At 39.1% G+C, this 19,339-nt stretch overlaps 1 protein-coding gene across 1 annotated transcript in view; it reads left to right on the forward strand.

The window, feature by feature from the left end:
- The window catches only part of COL4A1 (collagen type IV alpha 1 chain), a 126,208-nt gene that overhangs the window by 89,926 nt on the left and 16,943 nt on the right, over positions 1-19,339 (forward strand). The window contains exons 24-42 of the mRNA XM_082783080.1: positions 605-675; positions 5,189-5,380; positions 6,069-6,237; positions 6,460-6,552; positions 6,647-6,751; positions 8,222-8,319; positions 8,588-8,738; positions 9,072-9,185; positions 9,580-9,747; positions 10,328-10,417; positions 11,030-11,182; positions 13,463-13,561; positions 13,654-13,743; positions 14,662-14,801; positions 15,682-15,808; positions 15,915-15,995; positions 16,669-16,767; positions 17,264-17,314; positions 18,861-19,046. Of these exons, the coding sequence (XP_082639206.1) occupies positions 605-675; positions 5,189-5,380; positions 6,069-6,237; positions 6,460-6,552; positions 6,647-6,751; positions 8,222-8,319; positions 8,588-8,738; positions 9,072-9,185; positions 9,580-9,747; positions 10,328-10,417; positions 11,030-11,182; positions 13,463-13,561; positions 13,654-13,743; positions 14,662-14,801; positions 15,682-15,808; positions 15,915-15,995; positions 16,669-16,767; positions 17,264-17,314; positions 18,861-19,046 (2,277 nt within the window). The remainder of the gene's footprint in view (positions 1-604; positions 676-5,188; positions 5,381-6,068; positions 6,238-6,459; positions 6,553-6,646; positions 6,752-8,221; positions 8,320-8,587; positions 8,739-9,071; positions 9,186-9,579; positions 9,748-10,327; positions 10,418-11,029; positions 11,183-13,462; positions 13,562-13,653; positions 13,744-14,661; positions 14,802-15,681; positions 15,809-15,914; positions 15,996-16,668; positions 16,768-17,263; positions 17,315-18,860; positions 19,047-19,339) is intronic.

A 19,339-nucleotide genomic window follows, 5' to 3' on the forward strand; every position in this document is an offset into this window, starting at 1 on the left:
AAATTGCTTGTGAAACTAATGAAAAAAAGATAGAATATTCTTATTTTTGGCCTGATTCCTAATTCCCACTGAAATTGACAAGGAAGTAGAAATAGGCCACAGTGAAGTATCTTTGCAAACTGTAGACCAAATTGTGAAAGTGAAAAAAAGTGTGGGAAGCATTTTCCCTACATGCTCAGGCTTGGCAGTAGCTCATACATATGTTCCCAATCCTAGGATCAAATTGTGTGACCCAAAAGAAATGATTTGTCTGCTGCCATGTCAGAGAATTGCCACATGCAAACACGGATAATATTCTTAATGTTTTTTCCAGTAGTTGTGAAGAAAAATGAACATGTTTTAGGTAGTTTGAAGATTGCAAAGTTTGCACGATAGATATAAGTTTAATCAATTCCAAAGTCAAATGCCTCATCAACTTCTGAGCTTGGGAGTGCAGACACAGGGAGCACACGAGCACATGAATACAGACATCTTCACTGACTTTTTGTTATATTTACTGGGGATAGAATTAAACACTTTGTGAAGAATCACAAAAGCTTCACATACAATGATCTATTTTTAAACCATGTAATGAATAGAATTCTATTTTTCTGTCTCTGAAAAGGTTTTCCAGGACAATCAGGTTTCAAGGGTGACAGAGGCTTACCTGGACTTGAAGGCCTTCCAGGGTTACCTGTAAGTAATGCCTTACCAAATATTGTGTGCTTATTTCATATTAGATGTTTGGTAAGACAACATTCAGTGTCATTGTGTAATAGTTCTGATTAAAAATAGACCAACACGGTGATATAACAAAATTAAAGAACTGGCTATACTTAGTAAAATAAACTAGGAAGCAGTATTGTCTAGCTATGAGATGAAAAAAGAGCTGTTGGAAATGGGTTATATTTCCATGCTTACCCATCAGATGAATTCAGCAGTGGAGCTGGGTAAAAAGTAGGATTTTGCATGAAATAGATGCAAGTCTGCCCTGACCTTGTGTAGCAAGGTATCTTTCCAATAACTCTTTGGTATGTGAACATAATATATTGTGAGAGAGATACAGTGCCATCTAGTGTGATGTAAGCAGTTAGTCAATATTAGCAATCAGTATACTTTAGCAGTTTGTCTGAATTTTGGGAAATGTGTGCAATGTATTCTATGAAATCTAATTTTCAGATATTTAGCAGGGAAGCCAAGTGGTTTTCAAGAAAGAAAGAAGGTCCGTGAAAGCATCCTTAATTATAATGGGATTACTTGAAAATTATGTTGATGCAGCATAACGCAGTTCTCACTAAGGCTGGATATTAGAAGCAGGAAAGCCTTAATTATAGCACATGCTTAAAATGGCAACACAAATCACTCCTTGATGAACACTGTACTAGCACAACTACATTTGATCTTGTCAGAGTTCACTTGAGTGTCCCCGCATACACTGTGGTAGGCTGTGAAGACCTACATTAGCACACATGTTCCTATAGCATAACATGGATTTTGACACCATAGACTCATGGAATCCTAGAATGGCTTGGGTTGGAAGGAACCTTAACGATCACCTTGTTCCAACTCCCCTCCTGTGGACAAGGATGTCACCCACTAGGTCAGGTTGCCCAGGATCCCATCCAACCTGGCTTTGAACACTTCCAGGGATAGGGCATCCACAACTTCTTTGGGCAAGCTGTGCCAGTGCCTCACCAGCCTTGGAGTAAAGAATTTCTTCCTAACATCTAACCTAAATCTCCCCCCTTTTAGTTTAAAACTGTTCCTCTTGCTTTATCACTATCTACCCATGTAAAAATTCACACTCCATCTATTTTATAAGCCTCTTTAAGTACTGGAAGGCCACAATGAGGTCTCCATGGAGCCTTCTCTTCTTCAGGCTAAATCCCCAACTCCCTCAACCTTTCTTCTCAGGAGAGGTGCTTGAGCCTTCTGATCATGGCCTTCCTCTGGACTCATTCCAACAAGTTTATGTCCTTGTTTTGCGAGTCCCAGAGCTGGATGCAGCACTCCAAGTGGCCTCATGAGGGCAAAGTAGAGGGAGACAATCACCTCCCTCTGCCTACAGCCCTGGTTGCAGTTGGCCTTCTGGGTTGCAAGCACACACTGCTGTCTCATGTAGAGCTTTTTGTCCACCCAAGAACCCCCAAGTCCTTTTCCACAGGGCTGCTCTCAATGAGTTCTCCCAGTCTGTACCCAGATCTTGCATTGCCCACTCCTCAAGCTTGTCCAGGTCTCTTTGGATGGCATCCCATCCTTCTTTTGTATCAACTGCACCACTCAGCTTGGTGTCATCTGCAAACTTGCTGAGGGTGCACTCTATCCCACTGTCTATGTCACTGATAAAGATCTTAAACAGCCCTGGGCGCAAAACAGACCCCTGAGGGACACCACTTGTCACTGACCTCCACCTGGATATTGACTGCAACTCTTTGGGCATGGCCATCCAGACAATTCCTTATCCATCGAATGGTCCACCCTTCAAATCTTTTTCCAATTTGGAGATAAGGGTGTCATGGGGAACCATGCCAAAGGCCTTACAGAAGTCCAGGTAGATGACATCTCTCAATCTTCCTTTGCGGACTGATGCACTGCACACTGAATCATAGAAGGCCACTAGATTCGTCAGGCACAATTTGCCCTTGGTGAAGTCAGTCTGGCTGTCTTGGATCACCTCCTTGTCCTGCATGTGCCTTGCTTGCAGGAGGATCTTTTCCATGATCTTTCTAGGCACAGAGGTGAGGCTCACCAGTCTGTAGTTTCCCAGATCCTCCTGTCTACCCTTTTTAAAAATGGGAGTGATGTTTCTTTCCCTTTTTCCAGTCACCAGGAACTTCACCTGACTGCCAGGACTATTCAAATATGTTGAAGAGAGGCTTGGTAACCCCATCAGCTGTTTCCCTCAGGATCCTGGGATGCATGTCATCAGGCCCCATAAACTTGTACCTGTTCAGTTTCATCAGTTGGTCTCTAACCTGCTCTTCACTTACAGTGGGAGGGACTTTGCACCCCCAGCCCTCATCTACACATTCAGTGAAACAAAAGATGTGGGAAGCCTGACTGGCTGTGATGTCTGAGGCTACGAGTACTCTCTCTGTTGAGTACCTCAGCCTTTTCCATGTCAGTTGTTACCAGTTCTCCCTTCTCATGTATCAGAGGAGGTACACTCTCCTTTGCCTTTCTTTTCTGACCAACGTACCTATGGAATCCCTACTTGTTATTATTTGCCTCTCTTGCCAAGTTCAGTTCCATTTGTGCCTCAGCTTTCCTATCCCATCCCTACACATCTGAATGGGATCTGGACACAATTCCTAATGTAAGTAGAGTGACTGTCAGAGTCTTCCCAGACTTTTTTTTTTTTCCTAAAGCTGTTTTCTCCTTCCAGCTGAGCATTTTTGGCAACATAGCTTCTCAGTGGTGTTCATGTGTGCTGACTGTAACACACACTGGAATTATCCAAGCACCCTCTACCACCAATGGTGAGAGATAGGCACCTTCAGAAGTTAATCCAACCTACCTATATTAATTCCTTACTCAAGGAATCTATTTCTTGCCCTTGAGTATGAATAAAGCCTAGATACCCTAATTTAGGCAACAAAAGTTAGCTGGGATGGGAAACACATTCTCTGTGTTTCCACATTGATAAACAGGATGGTATTACTCAGTGACTGAACTTACTACAATACAAATGGGTCCCTGAAAGAAGGAATGGAGAAAAAAAGGAGAGATAAAATATGAAAGAGACAAAAAATAAAGACATCCTAACATATTTAAGCTTTTGTCATGTTTGGCATTTGTTCTCAGCACATTTTTGCCACATCTTTACATTTTCCTTTAATTGCCACTCAAGTTCTGTTCATGTCTTTCATCAGACGAGGACTGGTTGTTCTGAATATTTTTAAGCTTATCTTTGTCTTCAAAATTCAGACAGATGGTGATCCAGCCTATAGTTCAGTTTGGAAAAACTAGTACCTAGAGGCCATCTTTGCAAGCCTACATTGTTCCAATCCATTCCACAGCATCAAAGTCTGATTCAAGATCCACCAAAGCTAAAGGAACTATGTTCTAGTTCAAGTTTAAATGAAAGGTACACTTAAACCATAAGACATTGGCTGTGAAGTTTGTGCTTTACTATCCTAGTCCTGATCCAGCTGAAAATAGAATAAAAATTCCAATGCAAAAAGTCCATACTAGTCCATATGTAGGGAAAAACTGGAATTCTGGACATCCTGTAGGTGTATTGTTATTGTACATATACATGTACATATATGTATATATATATGTACATTATTATACATATACATATATATATATATTATTGTTATTATAAAGGACTTCTTCCCTGGAAAGCTTACAAACTTCTTCTGATCATGTGTATAGTATTCTATGCAGCAAGAGATTGTGAATGTTAATTGCACAAAATCAATGAATGTTGGTAATGATGTGAAATGTATATTTTAATCAGCCAAATGTCATAAATAAACTCGTTCTTGTGCAAATAATACTTGAACTTTATATAAGACAATGAATTGAATTTAGTAGGCAATCTATGTATTTAATGAATATTTCAGTTGATTTTAAAGTTTCTGAAAGAAGCAAACTCAAGAGTTTTGGGCTTGTATAGGCAGTTTAAACCTGTACGTTTGGCTATGCTTTTCTTTGCATAATTGAAGCGTGCTCTTCTCATGTATTAGTACTATTTCTGGTATTGTAAATTATCCTGGAAATGTAGGATGCAACCTTAGTTGCATTTGTATCATAGAAATAGGGTCTGCAATGTTACAGAGTACGACTTTGGGGGCAGATGTTAGCTCTGACAAGGCCTTTTCAAAAAGCCTAGATTACTTTGATATAATATAAATATATGTAACTAAAATTCAGTATGTAGTATATTGAAAATTCAGAGTAGATTTTTGGTGGCAAGACCTGCAGCTTTTGTGTAAATAGTGAAGTTTTATATTGATTGTCAAAAATGATGTACCTGTGGTATGATACAATGACAGTGTGGTCAAGACAGGGAAATTTGTACTAATTCCTTATTTACACTGCTATATCCTGGAAGATATTCTCATTTGATTTCCTTGGTTGAAAACTTAATGTTTTATTTGATTTGGGTCTACTTTTTGATTTCTGAAGATCTGTTTTCTTTGTTTTATCAATTGAAAAGTTGATAGGGCAATTGATGACATTTGAATTTATAAAATTTCAGGGGCCCCCAGGTGCTCCAGGACTTATCGGCGCCCCTGGGGCAAAAGGAGAACCAGGAGATTTTTCTTTTGATTCTATCCTGAAAGGTGAAAAGGGAGATCCTGGTTTCCCAGGACAACCAGGTATTCCTGGAAGAGAAGGAACACCAGGAAAAGATGGATTGCCAGGTCCACAGGGTCCAAAAGGAGCATCGGTATGTGTTATTTCTTTATGTTTGCACTGTCCTGCTGAATGTTTCTGTATTTTTACATATTGTCCTACACATGCTTTATGTTTATTGGCCTCATACGTTGTTCCATATGTGATCCAGCTCAGACATATTCAGATTACAAGGCTTGCTGCTTTCAGGACTACAGCAAGGTTACTTCCCCCACATTGTGGGTGTGGGCAATATTTTTTTTTTTCATTTCTCCCTTTCTCAAAGTTTTATAATGAGAACTGGTGTGGATGATTTAACTCATATCTGGAGACGATTGAAGAAATGCAGTTGTCCAAGTACAGATAATTAGGATGAGGTTCAACTCTGTTCTAGCAGACTTATCTTCTTGTGGAAACTAATGTTTCAAAGTCTTGCCCAGTTAGAGGGTTCAGCTGATGTGGATGTGGAGCTGGATCTGGAGCTCAGATTTGCTCCCAGATCCACAACTGGGAAAATAGTCAAAATGATCCAGTTACCTGCATTGCACACTAGGTATGATTTCCATGTACTTTTCTACATGGAACACAATTCTACTTCCATTGAATTCAGTGATAAAGGAGTTACAGGTAGGTATCCTGTGCTAAATCCAGGTTACAGTATATTCACACAGATGGAAGGATGTAAGGATGTGTTCTGTCTTGCCAATCACACAAGGAGTACATTTATACTGTCTACAAATTAGGGTACAGCTGGCTTGAAAGGAGAACGTGGTCCCCCTGGCCAACCTGGATTCCCTGGAGTACGTGGTGAAAGAGGTTTTCCTGGCCCTCCTGGGATAGGCACTGCAGGGCTACCTGGTGACAAAGGAGACAGAGGCTTTGCTGGAACCCCAGGTTTACCAGGCCTTCCAGGTAATGCTATAGTATTTTTTTTTTTTTTTTCTATCAGGCCAAACAGGATGGTTTAAAGTTATCCTAAACCTAGTTCATTGTAGTTTTCTATGGATATTCTATAAAAAAATTCATAAAAAGTCAGTTTTAATGGTGTGGAGGGTCTAACACTGCTGGCAAGGTGAATGAAACTTCTCTGTTTAATTTCATCGGTTTGGACTTAATACATCTTTATGTTCACAGGGGCAAAGGGTGAAGCAGGACGAACTATACCGCTCCCTGGACCTCCTGGGGCAGATGGCCTTCCTGGGCCACCTGGTTTCCCTGGACCCCAAGGTACAGTGTTCTGTTAATCTTTCTCTGATCTAATGTTTCTGTTTCCAATAAGTTAACATCGGTATCAACGTTTGTCTTGTTTTCACTTGCAAAGGTGACAAAGGGAATCCTGGGCTTCCAGGGATACCTGGCCTGCCAGGAGAAAAAGGTGCTGTTGGACAGCCGGGTATAGGGTTCCCTGGGCCTCCGGGACCCAAAGGTAAGATAAAGTTATCCATCTGACAGGGCTGGTGTATCTTAAGTGTGGATGGAGGACTGCACTGTTATCCAGTCATGGCTGCACAAGGAGATCTGCAAGGTGTAGCAGAAGAACTTCCCTTGTGAAAGTCCACAGACACTTATCAGGATACTTTCAAGGCACACCTGCTTTGTGCAGTCATGTGGTGCAGATACAGGCAACGCTACTGCCAGAACAGAAAGTGATATAGTGCATCCTGTGTTGCAGCAACTGAGGTTGCTGATAGATGAGATGGCCTTGCTGAAAGATGATTTAGGTTGCTGAAAGATGACTTAGGTTGGTCAAAAAAACATGCTAACATAAGTATGACTTTTTTTTTTTTTTTTTTTTTTTACCAGAGCTCACAGGTCTGTGGTGTCCCAGGTGGATGGGAGTGTTTGGTCAAATACCAGCAGATTCAGTAAAAGTTTAGGCTTCCCCACATGGCCATTGTCAGGGTGTACACATAGTTTAGAGTCTATAAGATCATACCCTCATTTTGGATTTTTGGGAGACGTATTTTGTAATGCTAATGCTACTCATTCTGGACTAGATGACTGAGCTTTCAGCAGCCACTTGAACCGCCATTCTCTCTATCTCACACACCATGAACTGGGAGGGTCAGATAAATTTTTAAATAAGAAAAGGGAAATCTTTACCTCTAGTTCTTACAAATCTGACATGACACAAGCCTGAACAGAAAAGTTCCATAGCATCTAGAAAAGGATTGCTATACGCTCTTAAATGCCAGCAATAAAGGAATGAATGATGTATCAAACCCTTTTATTTCCAAGACACTTTCTTGAATGCAGCTCTGCCCCGTGACTTTCCAGGGGCTTAGTCTAAAAGCTGGATTTCCCACTCTGTGAGACCTTTGTGAAAGAAGCTTCATCTCAGTTGAGTGAGCATTATCTTTAAGTGATCTTCAGAATGTTGGCTATCTTCCTTCCTGAATTCCTGAGGGATGTTCCTTGTGCCAGGTGTGGTATAGAAACATGTGACCCTCAGGGATATGTGTAGGACAAGTCACATTACATATACAGTACAGAAAGTGTTGATTCACCAAGATGGCTTTTGTTCTGCATCCCTGAGTCTTATGCCTCACACATTTAGTTACCCCTCTGAAAAAGACTCTGGAAACACATCTTTGCAGGTAGAATATTTCTCAATGATGTGAACCCACAAGGCTATTAATTAAAGAACAGTCACTCCATATTTGTTCTTTTTGGGTTTGAAGCTCAATGTTTAAATATCTGTTGAGAACACTGACATTTGGGAGCTGCCATTTTTTTCTCTAGGAATTTGATGAAAGAGACTACACAGACCTTTTTGAACATATTCCTCCAAGGATGTGAACAGTTCAGTTAGAAGTTTGAAGAGACGATAAGGGACATTTAGAGGGACAGACAGCAATAATGTGAGTTTTATTTTTTTATTTTTTTTTTTTTGTAGGTTTTCAAGGTCAGCCTGGCTCACCTGGTCTACCGGGGACTCCAGGAACTCCTGGCCTGGATGGTTTGCCAGGTACACCAGGTTTACAAGGTCAAAAAGTAAGTGTCTGCTGCTGATACTGTTTCTGCCACTTCATGTTAACAGGAATCTGAGAATCTGGGAAAAGATTCTGCTTCTTTCAAAAACTGCCCGTCATCTTACGTTTCCCACTGTATATGCAAAGGAACAAAGTAGATGAATGTTTTATGTTAACTCTGAATGGTTCATGTATGTGCAGCATTCTTTCTGAATGATTTAAATACAGTCAGCGAATGAGTTAGTGGTTTTGATGTATTGATTCCCAATCTGTTGTGTTTCTGTGACTAGGGTGAACCTGGTGTAGGTCTCCCTGGCCCTAAAGGATTACCAGGCCCCCCAGGCCCAGCTGGCATCCCTGGAGAAAAGGGAAATCCAGGACTGCCTGGCTTACGTGGCGAGCAAGGATTCCCAGGCATACCTGGACAGCAAGGATTCAGAGGTAACATTGCTGAAAAAATAAAGATACATCTCTGTATTTATATATATATATTTTTTTATAGTTTCTCCCCTGTAGAGGGAACAAAAAGTCTATTCACCACTTAAGTCCTACTGATAACTAAGGGCATTCTCTTTTTTCCTTTCCTTCTCCTCCCTTTTGCCTACCACAACTGATAATAAATGGCAAGCAACGAAAAGCAACGATTCCCCCAAGCCCAGGCAGGAGGTATTAGAGGCTGAAATGAGGCTTTTGTTGGCCACATATTTCCTAAGCATCTGTCTAGCACCTTCTGGAAACAAGATCTCAAAGACTCTCATCTCTGTCTCCCCACAGGTGACCCTGGCCTCCCAGGACTGCAAGGCTTGCCAGGCGCCCCAGGTGCACCAGGGGTGGGCCCACAGGGATTGCCAGGGCCTGCTGGACAGCCAGGACCCCAGGGACCACCAGGTGAGAGAAAAATGCTCCTATGCTGATGCTTGGAAGTGGATTTTTTGGCATAAACATATGTTGGTGTTCATAAATTGCTTGTGCTTTGTGGGTGAGGTGCAGGAAGCATGGCAGCAGACCTCATCCATCTGGTCCAAAACACAAGGCAAGGGCTGAGAAAATATCTGCCATTTTGTTCAGTTTCCTTGGGTTATTGTGGGTAATATGTACAGGATCGAGGCTGCGCACAGGAAATGAGGAATATTTCTGCTCTCTTGACGTTACAAGAGAAACTGTCTTTGGGTCTTCATGCCACATAATTTCTAAACCATGGGAGGACATTTTGGGGTATGCTTGTTAACTGTGTTTCCTGTGTTCTGCTAGGGACTAATTCTATATCTTCTCTTTTTCCTAGGATTTCCTGGAATAAAAGGAGAAAGGGGTTTCCCTGGTATCCCGGGTCTAGATATGCCAGGACCAAAAGGCGATAAAGGTAGCCAGGGCCAGCCTGGAGTACCAGGGTCTGTGGGGTTACCTGGCCTGCCGGGTCCACAAGGGTCTGTTGGACTGAAAGGATCAGAAGGTAAACATGCTTACTGCTGGGAAAGTAATCTCCTTCCTTGGAAATTGGCATCTTTGGCAACTGTTTTATTAAGTCCTGGTAGCATTCCCCTTCACTCAGTTAGGAATTGATCCTTCAAGGAACCTGAGCTTGAGGAAAACACGTGGGCTTCTATCAGCAAAGCCACTCTGTGCATGTGTAGCTTTAAACTCATACTGAAGTCTTTTGGTGGATCAAATCCAGCTATATGCAGGAACTAGGCGTTAACCTGTAGTAATGGAAGATGATTATTCTGCACAGTTTCAGTGATAGAATGTGGTTTTAATAATGCCTTTGTTAATAACAGCATTGTTTACTGTAGTTGCAAGTTTTAAGAATCTGTCAAAAACCTATTACAAACCATGTTTTATTCTGTATTTCCTAACACAATTTTAACTGCTGTTTTATCTGTCAGGCTATTTAGATTAGATCATCCTCTTTATCCCTTTTTTCCTTAAGTAGTGTAATTCCTGATATAATTGGAAGTAAAACATTCCACTTCTCATACTTCTTTACACTGCTTGCTTTATTTCTCTTATTCACTCTTCCACTTTGGTTTCAGGAGCCAAAGGAGAAATGGGAGTTATGGGAACTCCAGGACTGCCAGGGACTCCTGGACCAGTTGGAGATCGAGGGTTGCCTGGTGAAAAAGGTAAGACAGAGACTTTCTTAAATTCTTCTCGTACATTTTAAAATTGATGTTTTTCCCAACTGAAGTCTGGAAATAACCAAATATAGAGAGTATGCTTGGCCTAAAGGATGTTTTATGTCAAATAACTTCCTTCTAAGTTAGAAATAATGTAATCTAGAAAGCCATATCCTAGGAGCAGTTGTATTTGGGCACTGAGCCAGGAGTTTTGGTCTGTTCTTCAACAACATAAGGGTTGGCTGTTTGAGAGCATGCTATGGATATTACTCCAATAGAAACACTGTGTTTGAAGTTATAAATAGCCAGCAGGAAGGACTTAATTAAATCCTTCAAACAGTGCCCTATATTTAAACTCTTCAGCTCATATTCCTATTGTTTTGAGAGGGTCTCAAGCTAATGTCTGTGAAGCAGGTAAAAGATACCAACTTTTTCAATAGTTATTGTGAAGTCCTGGTATAGAAAAATCTGCATATGAGATAAAAGATGTGGGTGTTTAAGAGCATGTTAGCCCATGCTCAAAATTTAATAAATAGCTTATTTAATTTGTTCTTGTCTACTAAATATTTTTGCAAAGTTTTATATGCCTCTATAACATTCTGTGCTATTACTTTATAGGTAGCCCAGGGTTCAAAGGGGTAGTTGGACCACAGGGTGATCCAGGTGTCAAAGGGGATAAAGGTGAAGCTGGTCTCCCAGGAGTACCTGGAAGCATGGATACCATGGACATGGTTAGTCTCAAAGGCCAAAAGGGAGATCCAGGAGAAAAAGGTAACTTTAATCTCTAACTAAAGTTAGAGTGGCAGTACTTGGAGTTCTGTTGTATCTTAGTTTAGACATCAAGTTTCAAAACAAGATTAAAGAACTTTACACAACAAAGCAGATATTTTTCTAGCATCCTCCAACTCCATAGAAACAAAGATCAATCAGACTTAAAGGGTTTTGGTTGGATGGAAAAGGCTCAATTTGCTATTATAAAATCAGTTTTTACCTCGTTTCTCAGAAGACTCTCTGAAAATAATAATAATAATAATAAAAAAAAAACCTAAAATTAGAAACTAAAGCTTGCTAGAACAGTAAAGCTTTCTTTCATGTAAAAAATATAGTTTTCACTGTTTTCACCACGAAGACCAACTGACTCTAAGAAAAAGTGGTCAGCCTTTTTTGGTGTACAATTGTTTCTTTGGGACCTGAAGAAATTTCAGGAAAGACACATGTGAATGCCACTGATACTGAAAGACTACCTTACATCAGACTGGAAACACCCGGAAATATACAGGAGAAAAGCAATCAGCTTTTTATTTAGAAATTAAAAAAATATATTTTATATATTTAAAAAATATATTATATACATTTTATTATTTGTTCTTTTTATTATGATGTACCTTTTATTAAAAAATCCCGGTAAGAGTTTTTGATAAATAACTATTTTTATTTTATTTTCATAAATAAATTGTAATTGTTTTTTTTGTTAAAACAGAAGTGTAGAGCTGGAAGGGAGCTACTGGGATCGTGTAGTCTGCCATTTCCATCAACCAAATGCTTCAGCCTTTCATTGTGTAGCATGTTTTCTGAAATAATTATCATTCTTATTACCCCTTCTGAATTCTCCCCAATTTGGCTGCATTCTTGTTACATTGCATTGTGCTGAAACAACTGAAGGACTCAGGCCCTGCTGGAATAAAACTTACCAGGGTTATGGACTGAGAGGAAGGGCAGGAGCAAGTGTGGAGTACATCTGCCTCTAAGCTGAGATTCAGCTTCTGACCACACTTGTGAATTTGTTGAAGCTCTCAGCCTGTAAGAATTTCATCTGGATTCCTTTCTCTCATTTGTGTCTGATCTTGATGTGGTGGTGTGAAAAGCCTTAAAACAAGGCTACATAGGTTGTTTTTCATTAACTCCTTTTCTGCAATTGATCTATAGGTTGACTGGTTGATAGTTTTATTACCTTTCCAGAAATCAAAATCAAGCACAGTGGTTACATGCGTATAAAGAAGCCTATGCTGAAAGGTTCAACTGGTTTATTTCTTTTGTTTCTAACTCCTTCACCCCTCCAGCACTAATAATGCGCACTTCCAAACTTGGATGTTCTACCTTTCCCTGATCCCACACAGTCTGCAGATTATCCTGGCTCATGCAACATGGAAGGGTAGGCTCCAAACAGACCCCAGACTGCAACCTTCTGCTGTTGTTTGTCTGTCTCATCCTCTTTAACCCAGAGATAAATAGTACCAGTAGAGAAAAAATCTAGTTATATTCCACAACTTTCCTCATCTGTTTGCTGCCTTCACCTCTCTAGTCATGAATATCACAGTAATGTTTTAAAAAACTTGTAACATACAAGCAAAAATAGAGTATTTTAATGGAATGGTAATGTTTAATAAAAAAGGTTGGGTTTGGACATCTTGGGATTTTTTTTTTTTTAATAAATCCTCTTACTTAAAAGCATTCAGCTACCTATCTTCAGTAACGTATTGTCCAGCATTTAGATACAACACTAACAAAAAGGATTATAACCAGAAAGCTTGAACATTACGGTTGGAGAAGAGGCATGCTGCAGAATAAGAGATAGAGCCTTCTGGAATGATGAAGTTGCTTTAACATTAAATAGAACTGAAGAAACGGAAAAATTCTGCCTGTGAACTGGTGGCTCACGTTTACCTACATAAACAGCAGAACAGTCAAATCAATCATTTTTGTTAACACCTGATATTGTCTGGCACTTCAGAAATAACTCATTAATCTAACTCAAACATAAGTTTGCAAAACACTGAGTTTCTTTTAAAAATATAATTTGTCTTGTAATCTGTGCAGACACCTGCAAAATTTATCAGTTTGTAGCCTTCCTTCAATGCTGGCTTGAGTGGAGAGTTGTTGCTCAAGTTTCACTCTGCCGTACAATGTATGAAGCTTGAATTCAGCCATTCCCTTGTTAAGCAGAGAAGCAACAGAGATTAAAAAAAAAAAAAAAGTAATTAGAAGGATTATTATATGACATTACAGTAAATTTTGATAAAACTGATCAGTGTTTGTTTTATTGTTGTCCAGGGGACCATGGACCAACAGGAGAAAAGGGGTTACGTGGGGAGTATGGAGAACCAGGAATTCCAGGAAAGGATGGTGAACCTGGTACTCCAGGACATCCAGGTATGTCGGAAGCTAGCAAAAGGAGATAGTGTTAACCAGGTATCTTAAATGACATTAACTATCTGGACTCTTAATTTCTCTGCTGTCTCTAGGACCAAAAGGTGATCAGGGCCCCCCAGGGTTCCCAGGAGAACCAGGAATTCCAGGACAAAAAGGATCAGTTGGTGAAATGGGTTTGCCAGGTACTGATTGCTGGGATTTTTTATTTTTATTTTTTTCTTCAAGTTAATCTGGAGCATTGTTACAGGCCTATCTAGAATATTAGGTGGTGTTGATCTACTAACTGTTTGCAATATTTACAGTGCCTGAACTGTAGGCCTTGGGAACACTGCTTTTTTAATCTTATTATGATATACAAATAATTCACGTTAAATAGCTTCCTAACTTTCTACATGTGCGTCCTTTAGACAAATGTAAAATGATTATTTGTGCACCTCAAAGAAAGGACATATGTCAGATTTGTGTTTTTGTTGCAAGCAGGCAGTTTTTCAAGTGATCTCTGCCTGTCTGCCCGTCTCTGTCTCTGCCTCTGCTAAAGTGTGAAGTCCTTTAAGCTTCTTGTGTATTTTCCCCTTTTTAAAAAGCTCTGTGAGTTCCAGTGCATTGCACATTATTGATAAACTGTAATGCTCTGAGAGGAGTGTTGCTGGGGAGGGGAATGGAGAAGAACATATATCTCAATAAGAGAACTTTGTCTCCATTCAGATGGTCTTGTGCCTAATGTATTTAGGAAATCAAAGACAGAAGACTGAAGTGGGGGTGGGGAACAGAAAAAAACTGCTACGGCAGAGTTCCTTTGTCACTGCTTGTCTTGGTAGACATTTGTGAAATCAACATCAACTTTTAGACAAATAATATTTTTAGCAACAGTTCTGTTTACTATTAATCCAAGATTATAACCTTCTTTTATCAGGAGAGCTTATCTTCCCATAAAAAGACCCCTTTAGATGGTAAATCTCAAAAGTGAATTTATTAGCTATTGTAGGGAGTTGCTTTGTTTTTCTAGCTCTAAGTAGCTAAGGCAACCCTGAAAAAACATTGGCAACACTGCTAAGGTGCCACCAGCTCTGAAACACACATTTTTCCTTTTCTTTTACTAGGAACACCTGGAGAAAAGGGTCTGCCTGGAGTACCAGGTTCACCAGGCACACCAGGGTTCCCTGGGCAAAAAGGTGAAAAAGGAGACAAAGGAGCAGCAGGTTTTCCTGGAATTGGCTTTCCAGGGTCTCCTGGTGAGAAGGTATTTACACCCCTAGGGATTTAATTGTGTTGTCTCTGCTGAGTATCTTATCTGAAAAGATGCCTTTGGCCTTTAAGCTATGTAATCTCTATTTTCTATTATGCTCATTTAAATACTTGATGAGAAATTTGAATGGTGTGTATATGCACAGGTTTAGATGCATTCTGTTTGGTGGGACCATTGTGTTCAGCATTCGCATTTATTCTGTCTCTTTAGCTCATACTAAATTTACATTGCTAGAAATTTGGGGGAGGGGAAGAACTTTTAAAAACGTTAAGGAAATAAAATGAAATGGGCTTCATGCAAACAGAGTAAATAGGTGTACTGAAATACAGTAAATACATTTTTAAGATATCACTTTTTTCAGATTCACAATAAAATGCTCAAATATGAGTGGAAATACAACTGTATTAATACTGTCTGTAAAGTTAATTTCACTTCTAATACTATTCTAATAGGATTCTCATTTGTTTCACATTGCTTTTCCTAGTTATACAATGACACTAATCCTGAATTTATAAGTAAAAATAAAACTTAGTTACTTGGTAGCAAATTTACTGAAGATTTAGAAGAGATTTTTTTGAAGATGATTAAGTGTAGTAAGTTATGAGGCTAATTTGGAAAAGCCTTTGTAAAATCTATTACAAAGATGCAGAGAAGACTTGTCATTTTCATATGTAGTTATTAAGCAATTTCTAAAGAGTCAGTACTTCTGATAGTGCTAAATTTAATCTTAAATTGTTTTGTTTCTAAATGGAAAAAAGAGTGAAATTCTTTATAAGTCCAAAAGATAAGAGGGGGTTACATCTACCATTTTCAAATAGTAAAAGGTGTTTCACAATTAATGTGTGGATTTTATAATGTGTGCTGCTTCTTCTAGGGAGAACCTGGAAGAACGGGTAGTCCAGGTTTATCTGGAGACAAAGGTGAAAAGGGAAATATAGGAATTCCAGGAATACCAGGTGCCCCAGGTCCCAAAGGATCTCCTGGCATGGCAGGATTTCCAGGTAAGTGTTCTTGAGTTAATACAACAGAAAATGCAGTGCAAAAGTTATTGTCAAACTTACAGGTTCATATGCTGGATATTTCTGATGTCTTCTTGCTTTTTTTTAGGGAGCCCTGGCCGCCATGGAGAAAAGGGTGAAAAAGGACTTCCTGGCTTAAGTGGCATCCCAGGTTTAAAAGGAGAACCAGGTAGAAAAGACATATAAAATACTAAATGCTACTTAAAGTATTGTTTATCTCCAAGCCGTATCTCAAAGAAATAACATGATCTACTACCTTCATTCTGGCTCAGATGTTTCCTCTTAGATTTGTTCATTTCATAAGTGAACAAAACACTATGCTGTTTCCCAAGTAAATCTGAGTCAGTGTAGTATAGGGCTAGTACTTCTTTTGTAGTGTTAGTGGAAGAGATATTACTACCTTCCTCAAGACTGGTTATTACTATAGCCACAGATGTTAAAGAGAGAGTAGAGTAATTCCATTGTTGTCAGGACTATAACAACATTTTTGAACATTGAATCTTGTATTCTTAGTTTACTGGCTGAAGGATACATCATCTCATTGGACATGGACCATGCTATTCACAAGTATTTGCAGGAGTTTCTATGCTCTAAACTCACTGAGATGTGTGATAATTAACTATATGAAAATCTGTAGTACTTGAGCCCTGTCTCACACTAATTTAATTCAGAAGTAAGCTCAGAGAAAAGTCACACTTCGGTCATTATGCAATAAATATTTGGTCTTTGTGGGAGCAGAAGAAAGAACAGGTTAAGTTTTTCATTAGAGAAAAAAAAAAAAAAAGTAAAAAAAAAAGAAATGATGATTCATAGTTGCAATGAATATGGTGATGATTTTTCAGGTGAACCTGGTGTTCCGGGTCCTGCTGGTTCCATTGGTCAGAAAGGTGAACCAGGTTATGATGGGATTCCAGGTGCTGCTGGCGCAAAGGGTGAACAAGGTACTGTGACTGTCATGTTACGTTGATGTGGTACAAAAACACACAGACAGACTACACAAGAGCAGCTGGGAGAAGGGTGTGCTGGTTTTGAGATTCTTTGGACTGGAACCTTTACAAATGTCTTGCAAACTATAGACTATCATCCATCTTTATAAAGTGGATTATATAGATTACACTGATTAAACTGTGTTTAATCGGTGTGATCGTGAAAGAATTTCTTTCACAAAAGCTGGTAATACTTTAAAGAAAATATATGTTTTGGAATTTCATTTTGCAAGTTAGCTGGGACATAATATCTTGTCTTTCCTCAGTGTAGAATTTTCAATCATGAAGTACCCATTGTACTAAAAGCATTACCAATATGTAACAGTCTCTGCCCTGAAGAACTTTTTTCTAAACCACTTAGATTTTATATTTGCTGAATGGAGTTTTGTTTGTTTAGTTTAAATGTAACTGTAGTTCTGTCTTCTCATTTTTTGCTGCCTTTATATTCCAGGTTTTCCAGGTAGAGGATTTCCAGGATCTCCAGGTGCAAAGGGAGACAAAGGTAAAACTTCTTTAAACAAGCAGCTAACCTCCCTTCCAACATACTACAAATATAATTCTGTCATTCAGACATACTTTATGCTTCATTATTTTACATGCTATACCTTTTCAGAGCAGGCAGAAACTCAGAGGCTCAAATACTAATTTCTGTTACAGTGGAAGCATCTTGGACATGAGTTAGATATGCCCTAAAATAGGTAATTATTAATAGTGTGGAATTTACTGCAAGCTGTGCTGTGATGAGGTAATATAAATAACTCCCTTATTTGTGTGCTGTGCTTTTGATTCCAAGTATTTATGTTTTCCTACTAATTTTATAAGAATCAAAGTCTAGTGAAGCTTTATGCACTAGATAGCTAAAGACAATAATTTTGTTGCCAAGATACTACAGTATTTTATTTTTTTTACCCGAGTCTGTTGTACAGCTCTGATGCAATCATATTTGTTGCTAAAATAGGTGTTCTCTGTAGCTCAGTGGAGCATGTCTAAACTATGCACAGGAGCATGGTGCAGAGGTGCCAAAAATAAGAGACCAAGTGTGGTCTTACTGAAAACTGTTATAACTAGACTCAGGACTTACTAGCTTGAGTACAGGCACATAGCTATGACAATTTGAAGACCACTTTTGGTCTTCACAGATCTGTCACTACACTGTGAATGACTTGATTGGCTTGAGTCCATGCTTGTCCAAGGTGTCTGTATGCACCATGTTCCATTCTACCTGATAAGTATGTCCTAGATACTAGACTGCAGTAGACACAAACTCACAGCTCAGTAAGGCAAGTAAAATGCTAGACTATGAAACCACTTTTCCGACCCCACTCATCTCTTCCATTTTGTTAGCACAGCTCATTTAAAGAGAACTGGTCTTAGAGTAAATATATATACAACTGACATCATTTGTGTTCCAGAAGTATTGTAGTTCCAAAAAGCAAGTCCAGGATTTAAAGACCCCATTCTGTTTAGGCGAAGAGCTGGGAAAGTGTTCTTTATACATTTTATTTCTCGTATAGATTAGCTTGTATAAAATATATTATTTTTCTTCAATCATGATCGAAAATTCAACTAAATTGCAAATATTTACTATTTGTACAAGCTTGAAAATAAATACTAAGTTTTCAAATCTAGATCTTAGTAAACAAATTCTCTTCTTCTCCAAGAGCAAGTCTGTGTACTTACCTAAGCAAAACATCCATGACTCGCATATGACAATAATAATTGTAACAGAATAAGGATTTGAGGGCTTTGTTCCTTGTGAAGGGCTGACAGAGATGTTCATTTATTTTTATAGTGAATGAAAATAGTCCAATAATCAGTTTAGTTAACAAAAGGTCTGTCAGTTAACCTACTCTTTACCCCTCACTTTATGTCAATAATATAAAGGATAACACACTTTTCCTGAAGTTTTGCATTTTAATGCGAATATGTAAAGGTGAGGTCTATAATTTCTTAAGTAAAAAAGCTTACTATGAGTGGACAATAAGACAGAAGCTTTCATTGATGGTAATCCTTTCTCTAATCAAGTTTTGGGGGTTGTTTCAAAATAGGTGCGAAAGGCGATGTGGGTTTCCCAGGATCCCCAGGAAGTCCGGGGATACCAGGTCTAAAAGGAGAACCAGGATATGCTGGTCCACCAGGCCCTAAAGGCAACCAAGGTCTTCCTGGACTACCAGGAATTGCAATGGAGGGCCCTAAAGGAGACAGAGGACCCCAAGGCCAACCTGGCCTTCCAGGTAATTATTCTTCTTTGGTATTAATCTCTGTTAATCAATGCTAAACAGGTCTATTTATAATATAATCAATATTTCATATCCTTGTTTCTCCTCTTCTCAGAGACCAGGCAAAAGCTGTCATTCATAGGCAGCTTGGCATCATGTCCTGCAACAGACAGATATGATGTCCTCAGGGTGTTTGTTTTGACCAGAAGTCTTTCTGACATTGAAAACCTTGCCCTCCTATTTTCATGTGTTTTCCTCTGAGCTTTATTTACTGTTGTGGGGCAACCATAGCTGCATGTTCCTATGTC

This window comes from Aythya marila, assembly GCF_965140915.1.
Source record: "Aythya marila genome assembly, chromosome: 1".
In the NCBI taxonomy this organism is placed as follows: Eukaryota; Metazoa; Chordata; class Aves; order Anseriformes; family Anatidae; genus Aythya; species Aythya marila.